Genomic DNA, 18152 nt, shown 5'->3' on the forward strand with positions numbered 1-18152 from the left:
TTAAATTTATTAGCAAATTTTCTTTTACAGTATGTACATGTATATTTACAACAAATATCCTCACGTTGAACTTGGATACATACTGACCTCTGCATAGTCCTCTCCCGTCGTCTGTCGGAGCGTGTTTGTAAAAATCGTTTACAAAACTAAAAAAAGGGGGGGCTGTAAAATAATGTACGAATACTACATGCATGGACGGGCCACGTGATTTACATAGTTGACAAATAAATACTATTGACAAATAACATTCTAGCGACTAACAAGTATTAAAAATAACCCTTTGTCCACATGGAAGGATATGCGGCAACACTAACTCTTAGCTTTTTTTCCCCCACATAATGTGTACCAAATATGTTTCATAAAAGTCCATTCCCTGGTGGTGTCCCGCTGCTATGTTGCAGGACTGTTTTTCATTTTATTGTTTGAGAAGTGCCAGTTTTCAGAATGATAATCCTTTCACTCAATTTCACCTAAAATGATTTTTGTGGTGATTTGGGGCAACATGCAAAAGAATTGTTATTGTCTACCTAGCGACATGATTATCGACATACATTATCGAGGTGTGGTTTCTGTCGATTTGGTGGATATGCACATAGCTTTTGAAAACAGGATTTGATTTTTCATGATTTTATAAAGTCATCCGAATTTGTCAATGACACCCCCTATTGTCATATTTCTTTTCACTTTACAGGATCTTTGAGAAAATACTTGTCCAGAACACGTTTTTTTGCATTGATCATTTTTCATTTCATTGCTATAATTCAATGAGATACCTGCCAGTGGCAGTGGGCCAGTTTAGCTTATTTGTGAATTTGGTAGATGCACTACGCACCCCCAGCGCATCTGCAAATTTGGTGACAAAAATATATCTATATATTGAATATTGAACTTCAAAGAAGCTGGTCGAACTCAATTTTTCTGAATTTGTTTGAGGAGCAGGTAGACAGCGAGGAAATATTTAAATCACACCCGATGGGGTTCACATATTGAAGGAGGGGTGCTAGGCGGTCTACAATTACCAAGGTAACATTGACGGCCGACGACATCATCATAGCATGTGTGCTTATGTCATGCAAGGACCCCAGCAAATCATCTTCTGCTTCTGTTTCTGTTTCTACGTACTGTGTACAGCACAGGTGTCAAAGTCAAGGCCCGGGGGCCAAATCTGGCAAAAAAGGACTTTGACACCCCTGATACACAGGATCCAAATGAAGTAAAAACTGCATCCTCACTCATGCTAGACTGGCGCCAGGCATGAAAATAGGCCACTCTAGCATTTTGCTAACTCACCCCATCCTTTCTCCACTCTTCTCCCATCGTCCACCATTGACCTCGTAATTGACTACACATACAGAATAACCAGCGGGGATACAGTCCAACTTTCCGATAGATGGACGTATTTGAGCGATAAACTTAAAATAGTCACTTGAAAGTCCACCATATGTTTTTTGTGCAGTATTTATGTGCGTTCAAGCGTCAAGTTCACATGACGCAAATGGAATTCTTCCGTCCGTTCGCCGATATCTCGCTGGTGTCGCCGGATGCATATGCGAGCAAAAAAATATATAAATATAGACGGATCTGAAGATATTGTCTTCGCCGACGGGCTCCCCTAGCTATTATCGTTCCACTCCGGCATGATGCTAACACTATGAACGGCGTGGTACTGGTGAGGCGATAGCGTGCGTGGTATGCCGTGAGTGTAGAGGTACTCGTTGCCTTGCAGGCCAGCGCTCGGCGACTGGATCCCGGCGCCGGGGCTGCACTGGCGACCCAGAGTCTGGTGGCTTACTGAGCTCTGGTACATGGCGGCGTGGTGACCGTCGGACAGCTGCGGGGAGGAGTGGCTCCCCACCCCGCCCAGTCTGGACACCAGCGAGCCGGATGTGAAGTGAGCCGAGAAGTGCTGGTAGGGAAGTCGATCCATGGGCTGCATGGTGGCCACCGAGCAGCTCCCGTAGGGCGATACGCCGGCCCAGGTGTTGCAGCTGATGTCCTCCAAGCTGGGAACGGACTCGGCTCCTTGCGACGCTCCGCCGGCGTACATGCAGGCCTGCCGCTGGCTGGATTCGCTGCGGTAGGGCCCGGCGGCCAAGCCTAGACTCTGTGCGTAGCCTACTGATCGGTAGTAATGGTCGTCCTCGCTGGAGGAGCTCTCCAAATAGGCTTTCTTGTAGCTGTGCTCACTTGAGTGACAGTCATCCTCTGCTGCTGCTGCTGGAATTACAAAATGAGTAAATACATAAAAATACAGTGATACCTCGGTTTACCAACCCCTTGGCTTACGAACTATTCGGTTTACGAATGTTAAATTTTTGAACATTTAACCTTGGCATACAAACTATTTTTCGGGATGCACACGGAGCTGCCACAATGATTGATGTCGTTCGTGAACAAGCCCGTTCTCCTCACAAGAAAATTGCAGCCGACTTGATTTTGTCCTCTATTCCCCGCCACTAGTCTTCAGTTAAAGCCACGTAATTGGTCAAGAACGCAGCAGTAGGGGGGGGGGGGGGGTTAAACATTAAAGAGACAGGCAGACGACAGAGAGAGAGTGACAAAATGGATAGAAAACAGTGACATTTGGACTCGTTTCAACTTTGATAGGCAGAGTGTAGACTGCAAGGTTAAAATATCCCATCAATCAGGCTCCACAAATGACCCGCACAAGCCATCTGTACACTTGATTCAAAAAGCTATCAACCCAGCTAAACAGAACACAATTGATGAGGAACTAGATAAAATTATCGCAGAGAAGGCACCTACAAGGGATCATTTCTCAAGATGGTGAAAGAAGAAGGCTACGTTCCTCAAGTGTTTCTTGCTGATGAAACCGGCTACTCCATTCCATCAAGCCATCAACGACCATCACAAAGGTAAATAAAACGAATTCATTATACAGTACAGTTTATTTCTTCAATTCTAACACCATTGCACATTTATTATACATAAAATAAGGTATATTGTGTGGTTTTAAGGCTTAGAAACGTAGAACATTATGTTTTATGGGGACCTGGGAACAGATTATTCTCATTTTAATGGTTTCCTATGGGAAATTAATTTTGGGGATACACACTTTTCGCCTGACACACTCTGTCTGGGAACCAATTAAGTTCGTAAGTTATCACTGTATATCGACGTTTGGACTAAAATTATGTCTCTTGGAACACATTGTAGGTTGTAAATCCAGTCTTCGTTCTAGGTCGTAATATCTGATACTGAAAATGGGGTGTCTAACCTTTCCTCTTGATGCAGTGGTACTCCTCGTGGGGGAGGGGATAGGAACCCGACTGGGGCAGCAAGTCCTGCGAGGTACTCGTCACGCCGTTTTCGCATTGAGAGTACTGGGAGCTCAGGGTGCTCGGGGTAGCCAAAACTTGGACGTCCCCGCTGAACGGACTCTGGCTGGAGCTCACTCGTTGGCGCACCGTGCTGCGAGGGACCACCGGGTAATCCTTGGTGCTATGTGTTCACACCCCCAAAACAAAAACCCAAATGTTATAAATCCAGAATATGCGCAGAATGCTTTGTTCTGACTATAACGAAAACCCGTGGCCATATATTTTGAACGCCTTCCTGAAAATTATGATTATTGCAAGTTAGTGATCTTAGAAGATACCATGTTTGTCATTTATTATTTATTTTGTAAGTCTGATACTGCCCCCTAGTGTAAAAAAGGACCACACACCAGGGGGGAGCAGCGCAATGTCAATTGAAACATGAAGGGTTTCTTTTTTTGGCAGGACCAGAATATACAAATGGCATTCCCATGTATTTTGATAGTACTGCAAGACTGAAAATGATGACGTCATACCACTCTTTTTTTTTTTTTTTTTTGCAGAACCAGACTTGAATTTGGCTCTTTGATTCTTGTGGCTGCTCTTAAATATTTTGGGAAGAGTGGCGATTCGAATGGTCGGGGTGAGTGTGTGGGGAGGGTTACGTGAAGGGGCCCTTAAATTACAAGACCAGATTTTGTCCTTTGAAAATGTGTTTTGTGTGCACCCCATGGGTAATACATACAGTACGTGTACATTAATGTACGTTCCAAAACGTAAATGACGTGTGCTCGAACGGAAAATGTCGTCGAAGTTCAAGAGTGTTATGCTAATGCCACCGCTACTTAACACTCGTAACCGGCCCGTGAGGCTTTGTCACTGACACCCTCTAATTGCTTTCATTTGACACGTTTCCATGCTAGGAAGTCATCCATTAATGAAAGCCGTGCCAACACATCACGGGCCATAAAATGAGGTACACTCCAACTATTGAATATTGCTCCGTAACATGTAGCCCGTGAAGCTTTGGACACAAAGTTTTGGGTGACCGATTTTTGTATGCACTCCACCCCCCCCCCCCATATCAACCTTTTTTAATGGAAATGTCAATGCGTTTGATTTTTAAAAAAGAACATTATGAGTGGTGTTTATTATAGGCACAGTTTCACTCTTTCCACTTCACTGCAGCCAATACAGAATTCCGTACGTAACACCGCAACACAATAATAATAATACATTTCATTCATAAGCGCCTTTCAAAACTCTCAAGGTCACTTTACAGTTAAAGTCACAATTTTGTTCATTAGCCGGTCAATGGCATTTTCAATTGCTTGCTGGCATTAAGCTAAAGTGGCGTTACCAAGGCAAACCTACTATATGAACCTGTACCGCAGCAAACACGCTATCGGATAGTACAGGTCATTGTTTGGCTTTTATGCAAAGCCAACGGCCATTTACCTTTGCATCCTGGACATCCGGTGCAGTTCCATGTCATCACTTCCCCGAAAACCTTTTGCAAACGGATTGTTCTCAATTTTAAGCTGTGTGATCTAAAAGAAAATAAGGGAAACAAGCCAGTTAAAGATTGGCTATTTCTGTTTACGTGTAGCATATTTTGGAATTGATCAAATAGAATAAGAATATAGATATGAATTTCCTTCTGTCCCTTGAAAATAAGCATCTTAATGAGTATTTGAGCACTATTCATTAGCATTAGCAGGTGGAGTGGACACATGGCGGCCTATAGCACATTATTAACATTTTTCTTACTATTAGTGCAGATGTTGCCCTGTTTGGTTATTAAACAGTTGTGCTCAAGTGCCTGCACTTCAGAATGTGTTTTTTTTTGCAGGTCTGGAAAGCCCCAATAATTAGCCCAGGGGGTTAAGATCTGAACCTCCATCAATAGCAGGTTGGAGAGTAATGAATGGTTTCTCCAGAATGCAGCTTCCTGCTTGTTCCTAGAACCTGCTTGTTCCTAGAACCTGCTTCCTGCTAGTTGGTTGCAGAGACATTACGAGCCCCAAAACTGCTCTGAGCAACCCCCCAATATCCCCCAAAAGTTAAAAAAAAAACATCGACGTCCACGTGTTTAAATGATCTTAAACAGACGCTGTTTACACACATTTCGTCTTTCTTCCACGAATTAGGGCCAGGCAGGGCAGACACACGGCTTGCTTGACTGTACGTAAACCCACATGAAGAAACGTCAAATTATTTCAGATGTGTGGTTATTTAAAATATTATTCTTTCGAACACAAAAATAATGCACGAAAAGCAACCCGTTTTTGATTTTTAATTTAGGTTATTCGAGTTTTTCTGTGTGCGAAATGTTATTAGTAGTAGTGCGCTACGCATTTTTCGTAGAAGCTTTTGTGAATTTCCGCATTAAAAAAAGAGGACTCAATTTCAAACTCATTTAAAAAAATAACTGCAATTTAGGGGGCAAGTATTTTATTTGTTCGGTACATAATTATTTTTTACTTTATTTTTAACTACAATATAAATAACTTTCATTAATTAGTTCGTTCCGTATGTTACGTAACTTTTTCTCATTTGACAGTTACAGCTACTCACATTACGTCCGATAAGAAACCGTTTTTAAACAGCTTGAATCTTTTAAAAATACATTTGTTGTTATGCTTTCTCCCCCAAAATATAAAAAAATAATAGTTATTATTATGAAAGACTAACTTTAGAGAACACCCCCCCCTCCCCCATCGCCGTCTCGTTCGTCAGTGACTTTTTTCAATGCAATCTGAATGATGTGTACTTTTGGACGTTTGGGTTTATTAATATGTAAATTCAATATAATTTTCACGAATCTGGTTCGGGGCGGTGCAAGGGAGCCGACCTTGTGGTTCTGGTAGGACGTGACGGCAATGAAGGCGGTCTCGGGGAAGACGTGAGTGCAGAACGCCGTGTTCTTCGATCCGAAGCCGTTGTTCTCGTCGGCCTTGACGATGTGGATCCTGGGCTGATATTTGTGCATCGAGTTGAGGATGATCTGGATGGATAAATAATAATTTAAAAAAAAACACCAATAGATTCGTGCAATATAGAGACAAAATTTGATTGGCTGTTTGTTAGGAGGTACGATTGATAATGATGTTGAATCCACTGGGATAGTGAGATGGGATTTTTTCAGGGGAGGACGAAAAGCCTTTCAGATAAACGTTTTGGATCCTGATTATAATATTAGTGTTGTAATTAATAGGATGCAACCACTAGAAAGAAAAAAAAAAAAATATTGATCACAACTTTATTTAATCTAACAAGCGTCATAGAAAATATTTGGATGCACATAATCATTAAAACGTTTTTTTTTTTTTACTGTTAAGTAACATTTCAGGGTGAACTTTTCAAAGAAAATAACAATAAAAACGGATATGACCCACCTTATCTATTGTGCAAATGAGTCTGAATTGCATTAAATATAATCCGGATTGTCCACTTTGACAAATGTATCCAAATTTCCATCAACAATAAAAAATATGACAGAATATATGGAACATTAACCCATTTACGCTGAGCGTGTGCATATAAACACAGATAAATTCATTTAAAAAATCAAAACAGAGTATCAAATATAAAAAAAAGAGTATCAAACAGAGTATATAATTCACAATAATTAACAATAACTATGGTGGCAAGAAACTACATTAATGCACTTGAAAATTAATTTATCTGTATTCGTATGAACACCCTCAGCGTAAATGAGTTATCAGAATCAGAAAACCTTTATTGGTCCCGCAATGGGTAAATTCCACAGTCCACAGCAGCAATTTAAAAGGGGGTGGTGTGGGGGAGAGGGTGAAAGGATAGAAAAACAAGATATTCTAAGAAAAGCAAAATAAAAATGTCAGCAGACTGAGATGTATACTGTAAATGTGCAAAACCGTTTCATAAAAAAAACGTACATAGTGCAAGTATCACTGAAATAACAAATATGTGAAAATGTGTATTTTATCCCTTTTCCCATATTACCCAATATTTTTCAGGATTTGGTTCCTGATTTAATACTTCGAGCCCCCAAAAAACATTCTTTTTCTCCGTCATTAAAGCAGGGTAGGGAGGAAAATCAGCAAATGAGATTTTTTTTTTTTTTTTCGTAACTTGACATCCAGCTTCATCCAAAGCAGTTTACAGGCGTGGCCAAAGCATGAAACCCTGCCCCCAAATAAACAGCTACAGTGAGACCTCAACTTACAAACACCTCAACTTACAAACTTTTGGTCTTACAAACGTCACATTTATGAAAATGAAACCTTATTATAAGTACTAATTTCATAATACACACCCACCACGGCTGGCGGAGTGATCTTCGGCGGAAGCACACGACCAAACAGCACCAGAGGTTAAGTTACCAACAGTCCTTATGGAAGGTGACTCTCCTTCCATTAGCCATCAACGGCCATCAAAAAGGTAAATAATACTTTATTTGACAGCACAGTTTATTTCTTTAATTACAAGTCCTCATGTAATGCGCCTCGCTTTCCAAACAGCAATTCCCTTTCACCTTCGACCTCCAACGCCATTCCATCAAGCCATAAATGACCATCAAAATGTAAATAAAGTGACTTTATGATACAATGCAGTGTATTTGTTTCATTACAATATAATAGCACATTTATTATACATAGAATAAGGTATGTTGTGTGTAGTTGTTTAGGCTTATTTAGTTGAAAAGTATATTTTATGGAAACCCGGGAACGGATTATTCCCATTTTAATGGTTTCCTATGGGAAATTATTTTTTGAGATCCACACTTTTCACCTTACACACTCTGTCTGGGAACCAATTAAGTTCGTAAGTTGAGGTCTCACTGTATTTGATTGAACCTAGCAAAAGAGTCTTAAATCTGTCAAATAAATATATAGTGGAATTACAACAAACAATGTCGCATACTCTACAATGCACCTCATTAGCTGTCTGTATGAAAACATTTTGAAATCAACCCGTATATTGAAATTGCGTCTGAATGATTCTGTCTCTTTTCTGCCAAACGTGCTCTAAAACGTTCCTTATGTAACCCCAAAGATATTCCTGCCGCCTTCTAATGTGCTAAGTGACGACTCGCAGAAGGCCCGCGTGCGCCTGCTTTGCCGTCCAATCGGTCTTGAACTTGAACTTCCTTCCTCGCCGCTATTTATTCATTCGAATGCGACACAAAATGTCAACAGCCTTGAAGGAAACCTCTTTGATTTCTTTGGATTCAAACGTAGAGAAGAGCATGGCCCTTTGCCTCCCCCCCCTATTGTTGTTCCCACTCTCTCCCTGCCCCCTTCCACCTTTGGTATTCCGGCCTATCTGTTATCTGGACGGTTGTTTTTGTACCTGCCTTTCACTGCCACACTGACCTCCGGCATGCCCCCACAAGGCTTTCTTTGGGGGCCGAGTGAACTCCCGAAGCCATAGAAGGATACAATAGTGCCTCCATTATTAGTTTCCAGTTGAACTTGATCGCATTTCACGCTAGGGTAGCTTTTGGCAAAAGCCCGAATCTGTACAGGACATTTTTATGTCCGCGCCGTGCGTTTTTGCATGAACGTGGTGAGTGACCCCCGGTCACTAAACAGCAGTTGGGATTTCATTTTGGATGGATTGAGAGATGGGGCGCTTGGTCTTGGACTGTCGTATGTTCTGAATGGCCTTCGTTTGCACTGCGACCCACTTCCTGGTTTGGTGGTTTTGATTGCTTCATAATGCTGACCTAAAATTTAAAATTCACTCTCAAACTGAAAAATACAAGATGAATTAAGTGAAAAAAAATGTGTTGGTCAGATATCAAAAAAGTAGCAAAGTGAAAGCTTTGGGAAAGACGATAAGCCAAAATAATGGGAACAAATTACAGTAAAGTCTCGTTATATCGATATCGGATATATCGATAGTCCCGGTTATATCGATACTATTTCTATGCACGAACGGAGAAAATTACATGCAAACAGGGTCGGATATATCGATAGTCCCGGTTATATCGATATTTTTTCGGACTCCCTTGAATATCGATATAACGAGACTTTACTGTATATTAATCGGGGAGAAGGTTTCTTTAGCCGTCATCAAACCTTCTCATCGATGGACCACTCCTGTACGACAGAGCTTACACAGACGAAATTATATCAATGTTTTTGTTTTGTTTTTTAAATACACTGTAATAAAAAAAAATCCACAAATAGTTGAATCAGCAGGTGCCAAACTATGAGTATGATTTAATTCTTTTATACAATTTAAAGCGTGTGGCTGCCGCTGCTCACCCGCAGAAAAAATATCCTGTGACTGTAAAGTGTCCTTGAGAGTTTTGAAAGGCGCTTATAAATGAAATGTATTATTATTATTATTATTATTATTATTATTATTATTATTTAAAAAAAATCCCCATTGTGGGACGAATAAAGGTTTTCTCATTATTATTATTATTATTATTTGAAAAAAATCCCCATTGTGGGACGAATAAAGGTTTTCTCATTATTATTATTATTATTATTATTATTTAAAAAAATCCCCATTGTGGGACGAATAAAGGTTTTCTCATTATGATGATGATGATTATTATTATTATTATTATTATTATTATTATTTTAAAAAAATCCCCATTGTGGGACGAATAAAGGTTTTCTCATTATTATTATTATTATTATTATTATTATTATTATTTGAAAAAAATTCCCATTGTGGGACGAATAAAGGTTTTCTCATTATTATTATTATTATTATTATTATTATTAATGTGCAGTAACATTTGTTTTCCAAGAATAAATATAATATAATACAATACGTCTGTGTAACGTCCGAAACCTTCACTTTTGTACAGATGACGGCTGAAGAAACCTTCTCATCGATGAATATAATACAATGTGGATATTGCTTTAGTTAGCGATTTATAGATTTATACAGTATAGATATATAGTAGAAGTGCAGCATATATATTACAATCCCAAAAATACCAGCACAAGAGGGGGCCCGGCCTTTTCCATGCTTGGTAAGAATAGATCGCCTAAGTGGGTCATCTCTTATGGCCATGCCGCTTGAGTATTCACTGGCTATATCGTGACATCCAGATGTCATCTCGCACCAACTTTTGCTTCAACGGCAATGTGTAACTTAAGACTTGCATACCAAAATTGTTCTATTAGAGTGACTCAGCATGATTCAGATTTGCTTTCTACTATCTTTGTGACTGCTTTTCCTGTATATTTCCTGTATAGTATAGTTGTCCATGTTGAGCACTTTGTTGCAGCTTCATGTTGTTAAAGCGCTATATAAATCAATATATACAGTAAAGTCTCGTTATATCGATATTCAAGGGAGTCCGAAAAAATATCGATATAACCGGGACTATCGATATATCCGACCCTGTTTGCATGTACTTTTTTCCGTGCGTGCATAGAAATAGTATCAATATAACCGGGACTATCGATATATCCGATATCGATATAACGAGACTTTACTGTATTATACCAATAAAATATTTATTATTCTAGCAACATATTCATGTCAGTCCTCATATTGATTAAATGTTGTATTATTCCAGCTGTGCACGAGTGTTGAAGCAATCGGCTGTGAAATCCTAATGTATTATGAGCTATCTAGCTAGCTATCTCGCTTGCTAGCTATTTGCTATCTAGCTCCCTGGCCGGCTATCTAGCTAGCTAGCTATTAGCTATATAACTATCTAGCTGGCTGGCTACCTATCTAGCTCGCTGACTATTAGCTATCTATTGGCTAGCTTTCTATTTGAGTGACTTCCGGGTTGAGTGAACGCTGGCGCGTGTGGCCGCCGCTGCTCACCCACAGAAAAAAAACGTATTATGTGACTGTGAAGTGATCTTGAGAGTTTTGAAAGGCGCTTATAAATGAAATGTATTATTATTAGCAACGCAATGTCCATTCACTACAAAACCACCATCCCACTAAGATGGATTTAAGATGCTAAAAATGTCACTGCCTAAATGCACATTTCACCCCCTCGGGAAAATAACACTGCACGCTCGCTGCGGCTTCCCAATATCCATATGGAGGTGGTGGTAGGGCTGTTTTCCGTGGGACCACCCAGTGGGGTTCTAACCCGAGCTCAAGCCACTCCTAACCCGCCCCCTTGCCCCCCTCGCCATGATAATAGTTAATGATAGTGAGTGATCACTTTTGGCCCTTCTCGCTTTCAAGTCTTGACCACATCAGAGATCCCTTCTACACCCCCCTCATCATGTCCCAGTTCCAGTCCCGGGATTAGAAACGTTTGGGAAGGGCCGATGTTGCTATTACTCTTTCCGCACTTCTACCACTCAAATCTAAATGCAGTTCAAGGCCCTCAAATCCTTTCCGAAATCTTACTCCGTACCCCAAACAGAAGATTTCGAACAGAATTGAAAGCGTTCAAAAAGAGGAATGCACACAATTCCGTTTCAATGACTTGTTTTGCTGAACATTAATTGGGGTCTCTAACAGGTACTTTGAATCTGGGGACGTTGCATTCAAACACCCACGTAAAGTAGTATGTCATGTGGTAGTTGTAGGGGGAGGGTGTGCACACTTATGCAACTGCCTTATCTGAGTTTAGATTTACTCTCCCTCTGTAATTCATTCCCGAATTTATTCGGGAATTGAAAATATGACGTACAAACGCCATTCCCGAATTTGTTCGGGTTTTGTTTTTTTTTTTCATGCTTGGGTGCCGATAAGGCGCTGGACATGGCCTCTGGCATTTTTTTTTTGCTGTTCCATAATAGGGCAGCATTTCCCCTTTTTCCATTTTAGCACTAAGTTACATCTTCAGCTGTTGTTAAAAGCGCTATATAATCAATATGTATGTATTGCATTGGACAGTCGCCCTCATTTCAAGCTCATATAACTCCAGACCCATATTTAGGAATTAACTCTTTCTGATGAAAGAAGAGAGTCTAAGGTTTCTAACGCTGCATTGAATGTTGATGGAGTCCTAAAATTCTGTGGGTCCTGGAATTTGAGTGACAATGACAAAAACCCTGGCACTGAAGTGGACACATTTTTGCAAGTCTGGCAGTTAATGAGTTAAAAAAATGAATCCAATCAAGTTATTTCCACACTTCCCACCGGTGACTCTAATGAAAAATTGATGAAAGCTAACAGTAGAATTTCAAGGTACCGGTGTATAAGGCATTGCCAAAAGCCTTGATTTTCTTCACTATGTTCTTCACTATGTTCAGTCCAAAGTACCCAAAATGCATTGTGTGTCGCTTTCTCGGTCAGGGGCGTTCCCTCCGTGACGTCACGTCAGGAATCGTCACCAACTCCCCAAAAAATACTTCCTGAATATTCAGTGCGAGTCTTAAAACGTAAAATATAGCTATATGCGGTGAAATCTTTGTAAAATACGCTCAGTAGAAGTCATTTGAAGTGATTTTACACATTACGGGCACAACTTGACCGGTGGCGTCGGTTGTCCTTTAAGACTTTAAGCTTCATTGTTTCCATCGCGACGATCTAAATAATCCTCAACCAAGGTTCTCGGTGACACTCGCCCTTGTTGCAATTGGTATCCGCTAATTTCTTCCATCCAGCTGCACTAACACAACCTGTAGACCCAAAGTTCTGGCCTGCAGACCATGTAGCGAAGTCATTTATGATTCCCTCGGGCACCAAAGACAAAACGATAAGACAGACAGCATGCATGCATGCATGCATACATACATACGCTGCAACCAATCGCCCCCGCCAACCCAAAATTTACAACAGCACTCACATTCCATCCCAGCTCAGATTTCATTTGGCCAGCTGGGCCCTCCCGGCCTAACTAGGTGTGACTTGGATGCGTGGCAGCTCACTTGTATACGAAATGTCTATTATCGTGCTGCTCAAACTTTTTACAGCCAAGTAGCAGCTCCAAAAAAATGCTGAGATTTACCAATTTGGCCAATATCATGACTCATATTGAAAATACAGTAGCGCAGTAGGCCTAAATGTTCATCAAAAGCAAGACATAGGTTTTATTTGTCAAAATCATATCTATTACATTTTGCAGACTAATATGAAAAATAAAGTAGCGCAGTAGGCCTAAATGTTCATCAAAAGCAAGTTAAAAATATATTGATAACCTAAATGTAAACACAACTTTTTTTTGCGATTGACGGATTTAATCTCGGCCGGTAGCATTCCGTCACAAAACTATTATTGTCGTTGTCTCAAATAAGTCAACTGCTTAGCTATCATTATTTGACATCGTTAGCTATGACAGCAAAGTTTAAACACAAACAGTTTACATCAATAAAAATTTAAACAATTTACTTTAATCATGATTTGAATTCGCCCTGCAATATTACAAAGTTTATAAACTTGATATGTGATTGTATTGTACCATACCTTAAATACAACTGAACTTTACCTTAAAAAAACGAAAAATATTGTCCGGTATTTTTAAAACAAGTATATTCTAGCTAGCTACCTAGCTAGCTAGCTTGGTAAACAAACAGCTAAAGCCTAGCCGACCTATCTAAACAAATTATTATTATTATTATTATTATTATTATTATTATTATTATTATTATTATTATTATGAAAGTTATTATTGTTATTATTATATTATCATATTTGACAATGAAGCTGACTTGGACTTAGTTTACTTTGATCCTTCACTATCTAATTGCTATCTATTTTCGATCTATTCGCTATCACGCTAGCTAGCTATTAGCTACATATCTATCTCGCTATCTATTAGCTATGTCCTTGAAAGTTTTGAAAGGCACTTATAAATTAAATGTATTATTATTATTATTATTATTATTATTATTATTATTATTATTATTATTATTATAGCATATTTGACAATAAAGCTGACTTGGACTTTTCTTTACTTTGATAATTTGAAATAATCCTATCTATTTGCTATCTATTTTCGATCTATTATTATTATTATTATTATTAAATTATTTCTTCCCTCCACTGTGTTTGGTTGTTTGAAACGTTTTATATGTTATGTTATTTTTTTAACCCGTTCAGTGATTCTTTAGCATACCACTTGTGTTCAGAATGTATTTTTTTTATGATTTTTAATTCATTAATTACCTATTACTACAAAAATGTCGCCTTAATGCATCACAAAAATGTGCACTTTATAGTGATTAAGCACGAAGATAAAACAAATGTGTTTCAAAGATTGTAAATATGTTATTGGGTGCATGGAGGTGTTAGCATATTAAATTAGCATAACGAGACCAGAGTCAAGCATATTCCAAAATGCCTTGTACTTGACTAATACACAAAATGGCCGCCCATTGCATTGCAAATGTCCATCAATTACATTTTGGTCCTGCCAAAAAGCTTACAATGCCATCCAAAGTGTATTTTATTTTATTTGCAACATAATATCTTGTGCTAATGATGCATTTTTTTTTTTGGGGGGGGGGGGGGGGGGGGGGGGGCAACGTGGCCATTTGGCTCATCCTGGTGATCAAATCTACTAGCATGAGCTCATTCTGGCTTGGACTACAAGGTCAATGGAAAGCATGCAGCTATTGTCCTATCGACCCCCCCCCCCCCCACACTTTAATGACTCTAGGCTTAATAGTTACTCCAAAACATCAACGGGTCGATGGCAAACTACAGCCAACAGGTTCCTTATTAACATGGAGACACTGTGATGGAGTGTGTGTGTGTGTCTGTGTGTGCACTGGGCCACAGATGTTTAGGGGCGGGGTAGTGTGAAATAATGAGTTTTTTAGGAAATGGCTAACAGGCCCATTTTAAGTAAAAAAAAAAAGGAAAAGGTTTCCTTTTTTATGCACGTGGACTTCCCATTTTAGGGGCCATGTTCGGTGCACGAAAGTTTCCTCAATCGCTCATTAGTTGAATGTGAAAAAAGTGCGTATTGTGAAAGTGAACGAGGACTCAAAAAGTCCCTTTCAAAAGTTTCATTCGACGTTGGCGTACATTGAAAACTGTTCATGCTAACAGGATATTAAAAATGGATGAACTGAAATTTTCAAGGAAACAGATCAAAAAACTCGGATCAAATTGCAAGTTGTGCAATTCACAACGAAGACATAAACGTCGATCGTTTATAAATTAAAGCTGTTTCATTTTAAATAATATGCCTCACTTACCAGAGTAAGGATTTTTTTTGTGAGTTAGTATTGGTGATATTTTTTTGGTCAAGAAAAAACGGATCATATCCGTAAAAATCATTCTGCCGTGCATTTTCGATATTTCAAATTAAAGTACGCTTTTATTGTGAAAGTGAAATATTGCAAGGAGAAGCACGGCCAATGTTGCTATTTAAAAAAATATCGCTACATATATGGCATTATGGGTTGCCATGAAGAAAACTTCGCAATGCAAATACAGTACTGCAATGGACCCCCCCCCCCCCCCCAAAAAAAAAAGTGAAGTACGTCTTGCCTTAAGTTAAAAATATACTATGTAAATACTATATATAAAATAATATAAAAAATATAATACAATATAAAAATATACTAAATACTACATATAAAATAATATGAAAATATATAAATTTAATATAAAAATAATAATAGAAAATATACTAAATGCACTTTCCCATTAAAAATGCATGTATATTTTTTGCAATATTTTATTCATCATATCATAAAAACATGTTAAGGCCAAATTATATAAATGGGAAGTTTTATCTTCATTTTAGAATTGCTGCAATGGACCCCCCAAAAAAGTGAAATATGTCTTGCCTTAGGTTAAGAATATACTAAATACTATATAAAAAATAATATTACAAAATATAATATAATATAAAAAGTCATATAAAAATATACTATATATAAAATAATGAACAAATATATTAAAATATATAAATATAATATAAAAATAATAATATAAAATATACTAAATACACTTTCCCATTAAAATTGCATTTACGTATCTTTTTTAGCAATATTTTATATATCATATCATAAAAAAAAAAAACATTTTAAAGCCACATTATATAAATGGGAAGTTTTATCTTCATTTTAGAATTGCTGCAATGGACCCCCCCCAAAAAAGTGAAATACGTCTTGCCTAAGGTTAAAAATACTGTATACTAAATACTATATATAAAATAATATAAAAAATATACTATCATATAAAAAGTCATATAAAAATGTACTAAATATTATATACAAAATAATATGCAAATATATTTAAAATATATACATATAATATAAAAATAATAATATAAAATACACCAAATACACTTTCCCATTAAAAATGCATGTATCTTTTTTAGCAATATTTTAGTATATATCATATCATAAGAAACATTTTAAAGCCACATTACTTTATATATTTTTTGTACTTTTATGTATTAATAACAATCTGCAACCTCGGATCTACATTTCGTGTCATAAATGAGAGCTTGGAGGAAAATCTTGGTCAGCATTTGAAAAGTGCCCTTTGAGCAACATTGCGCAAGCGCATAGATTGAAGAGACAGGCCTAGGCACCTACGTGTCCGAACGGGTCCAGATGGTTGTTGGTCAACTTGAGTTTCTGGAACGAGACCAGTTGCCGCATCCAGTGGGCACCGGTGGCCGGAGAGTCCGGGTGCACGTATAGCCTCCCGGGCATGGCGGGCTCGGCCTTGCCGGTCACCGACCTGGAGGGTCGTAGTTACACGGATCGGTATTGCATCAGTAGGAGGAAGAAAAATAAATAAATAAACGTACGTTAAAGTAATAAAATGAGATTTTAAAAGCAGCCATGCACGCGTAATTACGCGTGACGCGCAAGGCAAAACAACACTGGTGGCTTTGGACTTTGCAAAGAAAACACAGATTAATTAGTTTTAACAGTGTAGTAAGTGTAAAGTAGTATAAAAATAAAGGCAACAAAAAAAACTAATAAATAAAATAGTTTTGCATATGTTTGTGCCAGAATACCGACAGGCGTTTTCTCATTTTTCCCCTCTTTTTAAGGGAGTCAACTATAACAACACGACCGAATCTTCATAATGTAGAATAATATGAGTCACCTAGAAACGTCGCTATTTATTTTTGTTTTTTATTTTAAAAAAAAAGCTAATGTTCCAATTTGGATAGCATTAAAATATACTTACTGTTTAAACAAAACAAAATGATTATTTTCTTTCAAAAATAGACATTTAAAGTGGAGCATAACTTTTTAAACGGCAGTGTGTGTGTGTGTGTGTGTGTGTGTGTGTGTGTGTGTGTGTGTGTGTGTGTGTGTGTGTGTGTGTGTGTGTGTGTGTGTGTGTGTGTGTGTGTGTGTGTGTTTAAAACAGAGCTCAAAACTTTCCATTTCAAAATGTACAAATGACTTCTTTAGGCTTATGACCCCACCCAAAAAAAAAAAATCATACCATTTTTTTAATATTATATTTTTCAGCTTGACATACCATTTATTATCAGCAAACTTGTATCGATGATCATCTGCCGGCACGACATCCATCAGCAGGATATATTTCGTTTTGGGGTTCAGGCCGGTGACTTTCACTTTAAAACTGGGAAACATCCGCCTACAAAGGTGCAAAAAAAATCATCATGGACACCATCAAAAACATTGAAAGTTTTAAAATACAACAACAATGTCGATGTTCCACATAGAACTATTTTAAAATTAATATACATATACATTTAATACGATCGATATTTGTGATGAAAAGCAATCGATTTTGGTCCGTGAGTGTGTGTGTGTGTGTGTGTGTGTGTGTGTGTGTGTGTGTGTGTGTGTGTGTGTGTGTGTGTGTGTGTGTGTGTGTGTGTGTGTGTGTGTGTGTGTGTGTGTGTGTGTGTGTGTGTGTGCGTGCGCGTGACATCTGACCTGCCGGCTTTGGTGATGATCATCTCGGTGCCCACCTCGTGGAACTTCACCCACAGTTCCCTTTCGTGTAGGTACACTTTTATGCCCTCCATACCCTACACAATAAAAAAAC

At 38.3% G+C, this 18152-nt stretch overlaps 1 protein-coding gene across 3 annotated transcripts in view; it reads right to left on the reverse strand.

Annotated features, from left to right (window-relative positions):
- The window catches only part of tbx5a (T-box transcription factor 5a), a 20077-nt gene continuing 1925 nt past the window's right edge, over nt 1–18152 (reverse strand). For 2 of the 3 annotated variants that reach the window (XM_089020249.1, XM_089020248.1), the window contains exons 3-9: nt 18041–18135; nt 17616–17735; nt 16709–16856; nt 6133–6285; nt 4737–4828; nt 3239–3462; nt 1–2217 (exon numbers count right to left, since the gene is read on the reverse strand). In XM_089020249.1, the coding sequence (XP_088876375.1) occupies nt 1613–2217; nt 3239–3462; nt 4737–4828; nt 6133–6285; nt 16709–16856; nt 17616–17735; nt 18041–18135 (1437 nt within the window). In that variant the 3' untranslated portion in view covers nt 1–1612. The remainder of the gene's footprint in view (nt 2218–3238; nt 3463–4736; nt 4829–6132; nt 6286–16708; nt 16857–17615; nt 17736–18040; nt 18136–18152) is intronic. The other variant, XM_089020250.1, reaches the window with a different exon arrangement.

This window comes from Hippocampus bargibanti, linkage group LG18 (assembly GCF_051943395.1).
Source record: "Hippocampus bargibanti isolate YZ-2025 linkage group LG18, ASM5194339v1, whole genome shotgun sequence".
Lineage (NCBI taxonomy): Eukaryota > Metazoa > Chordata > Actinopteri > Syngnathiformes > Syngnathidae > Hippocampus > Hippocampus bargibanti.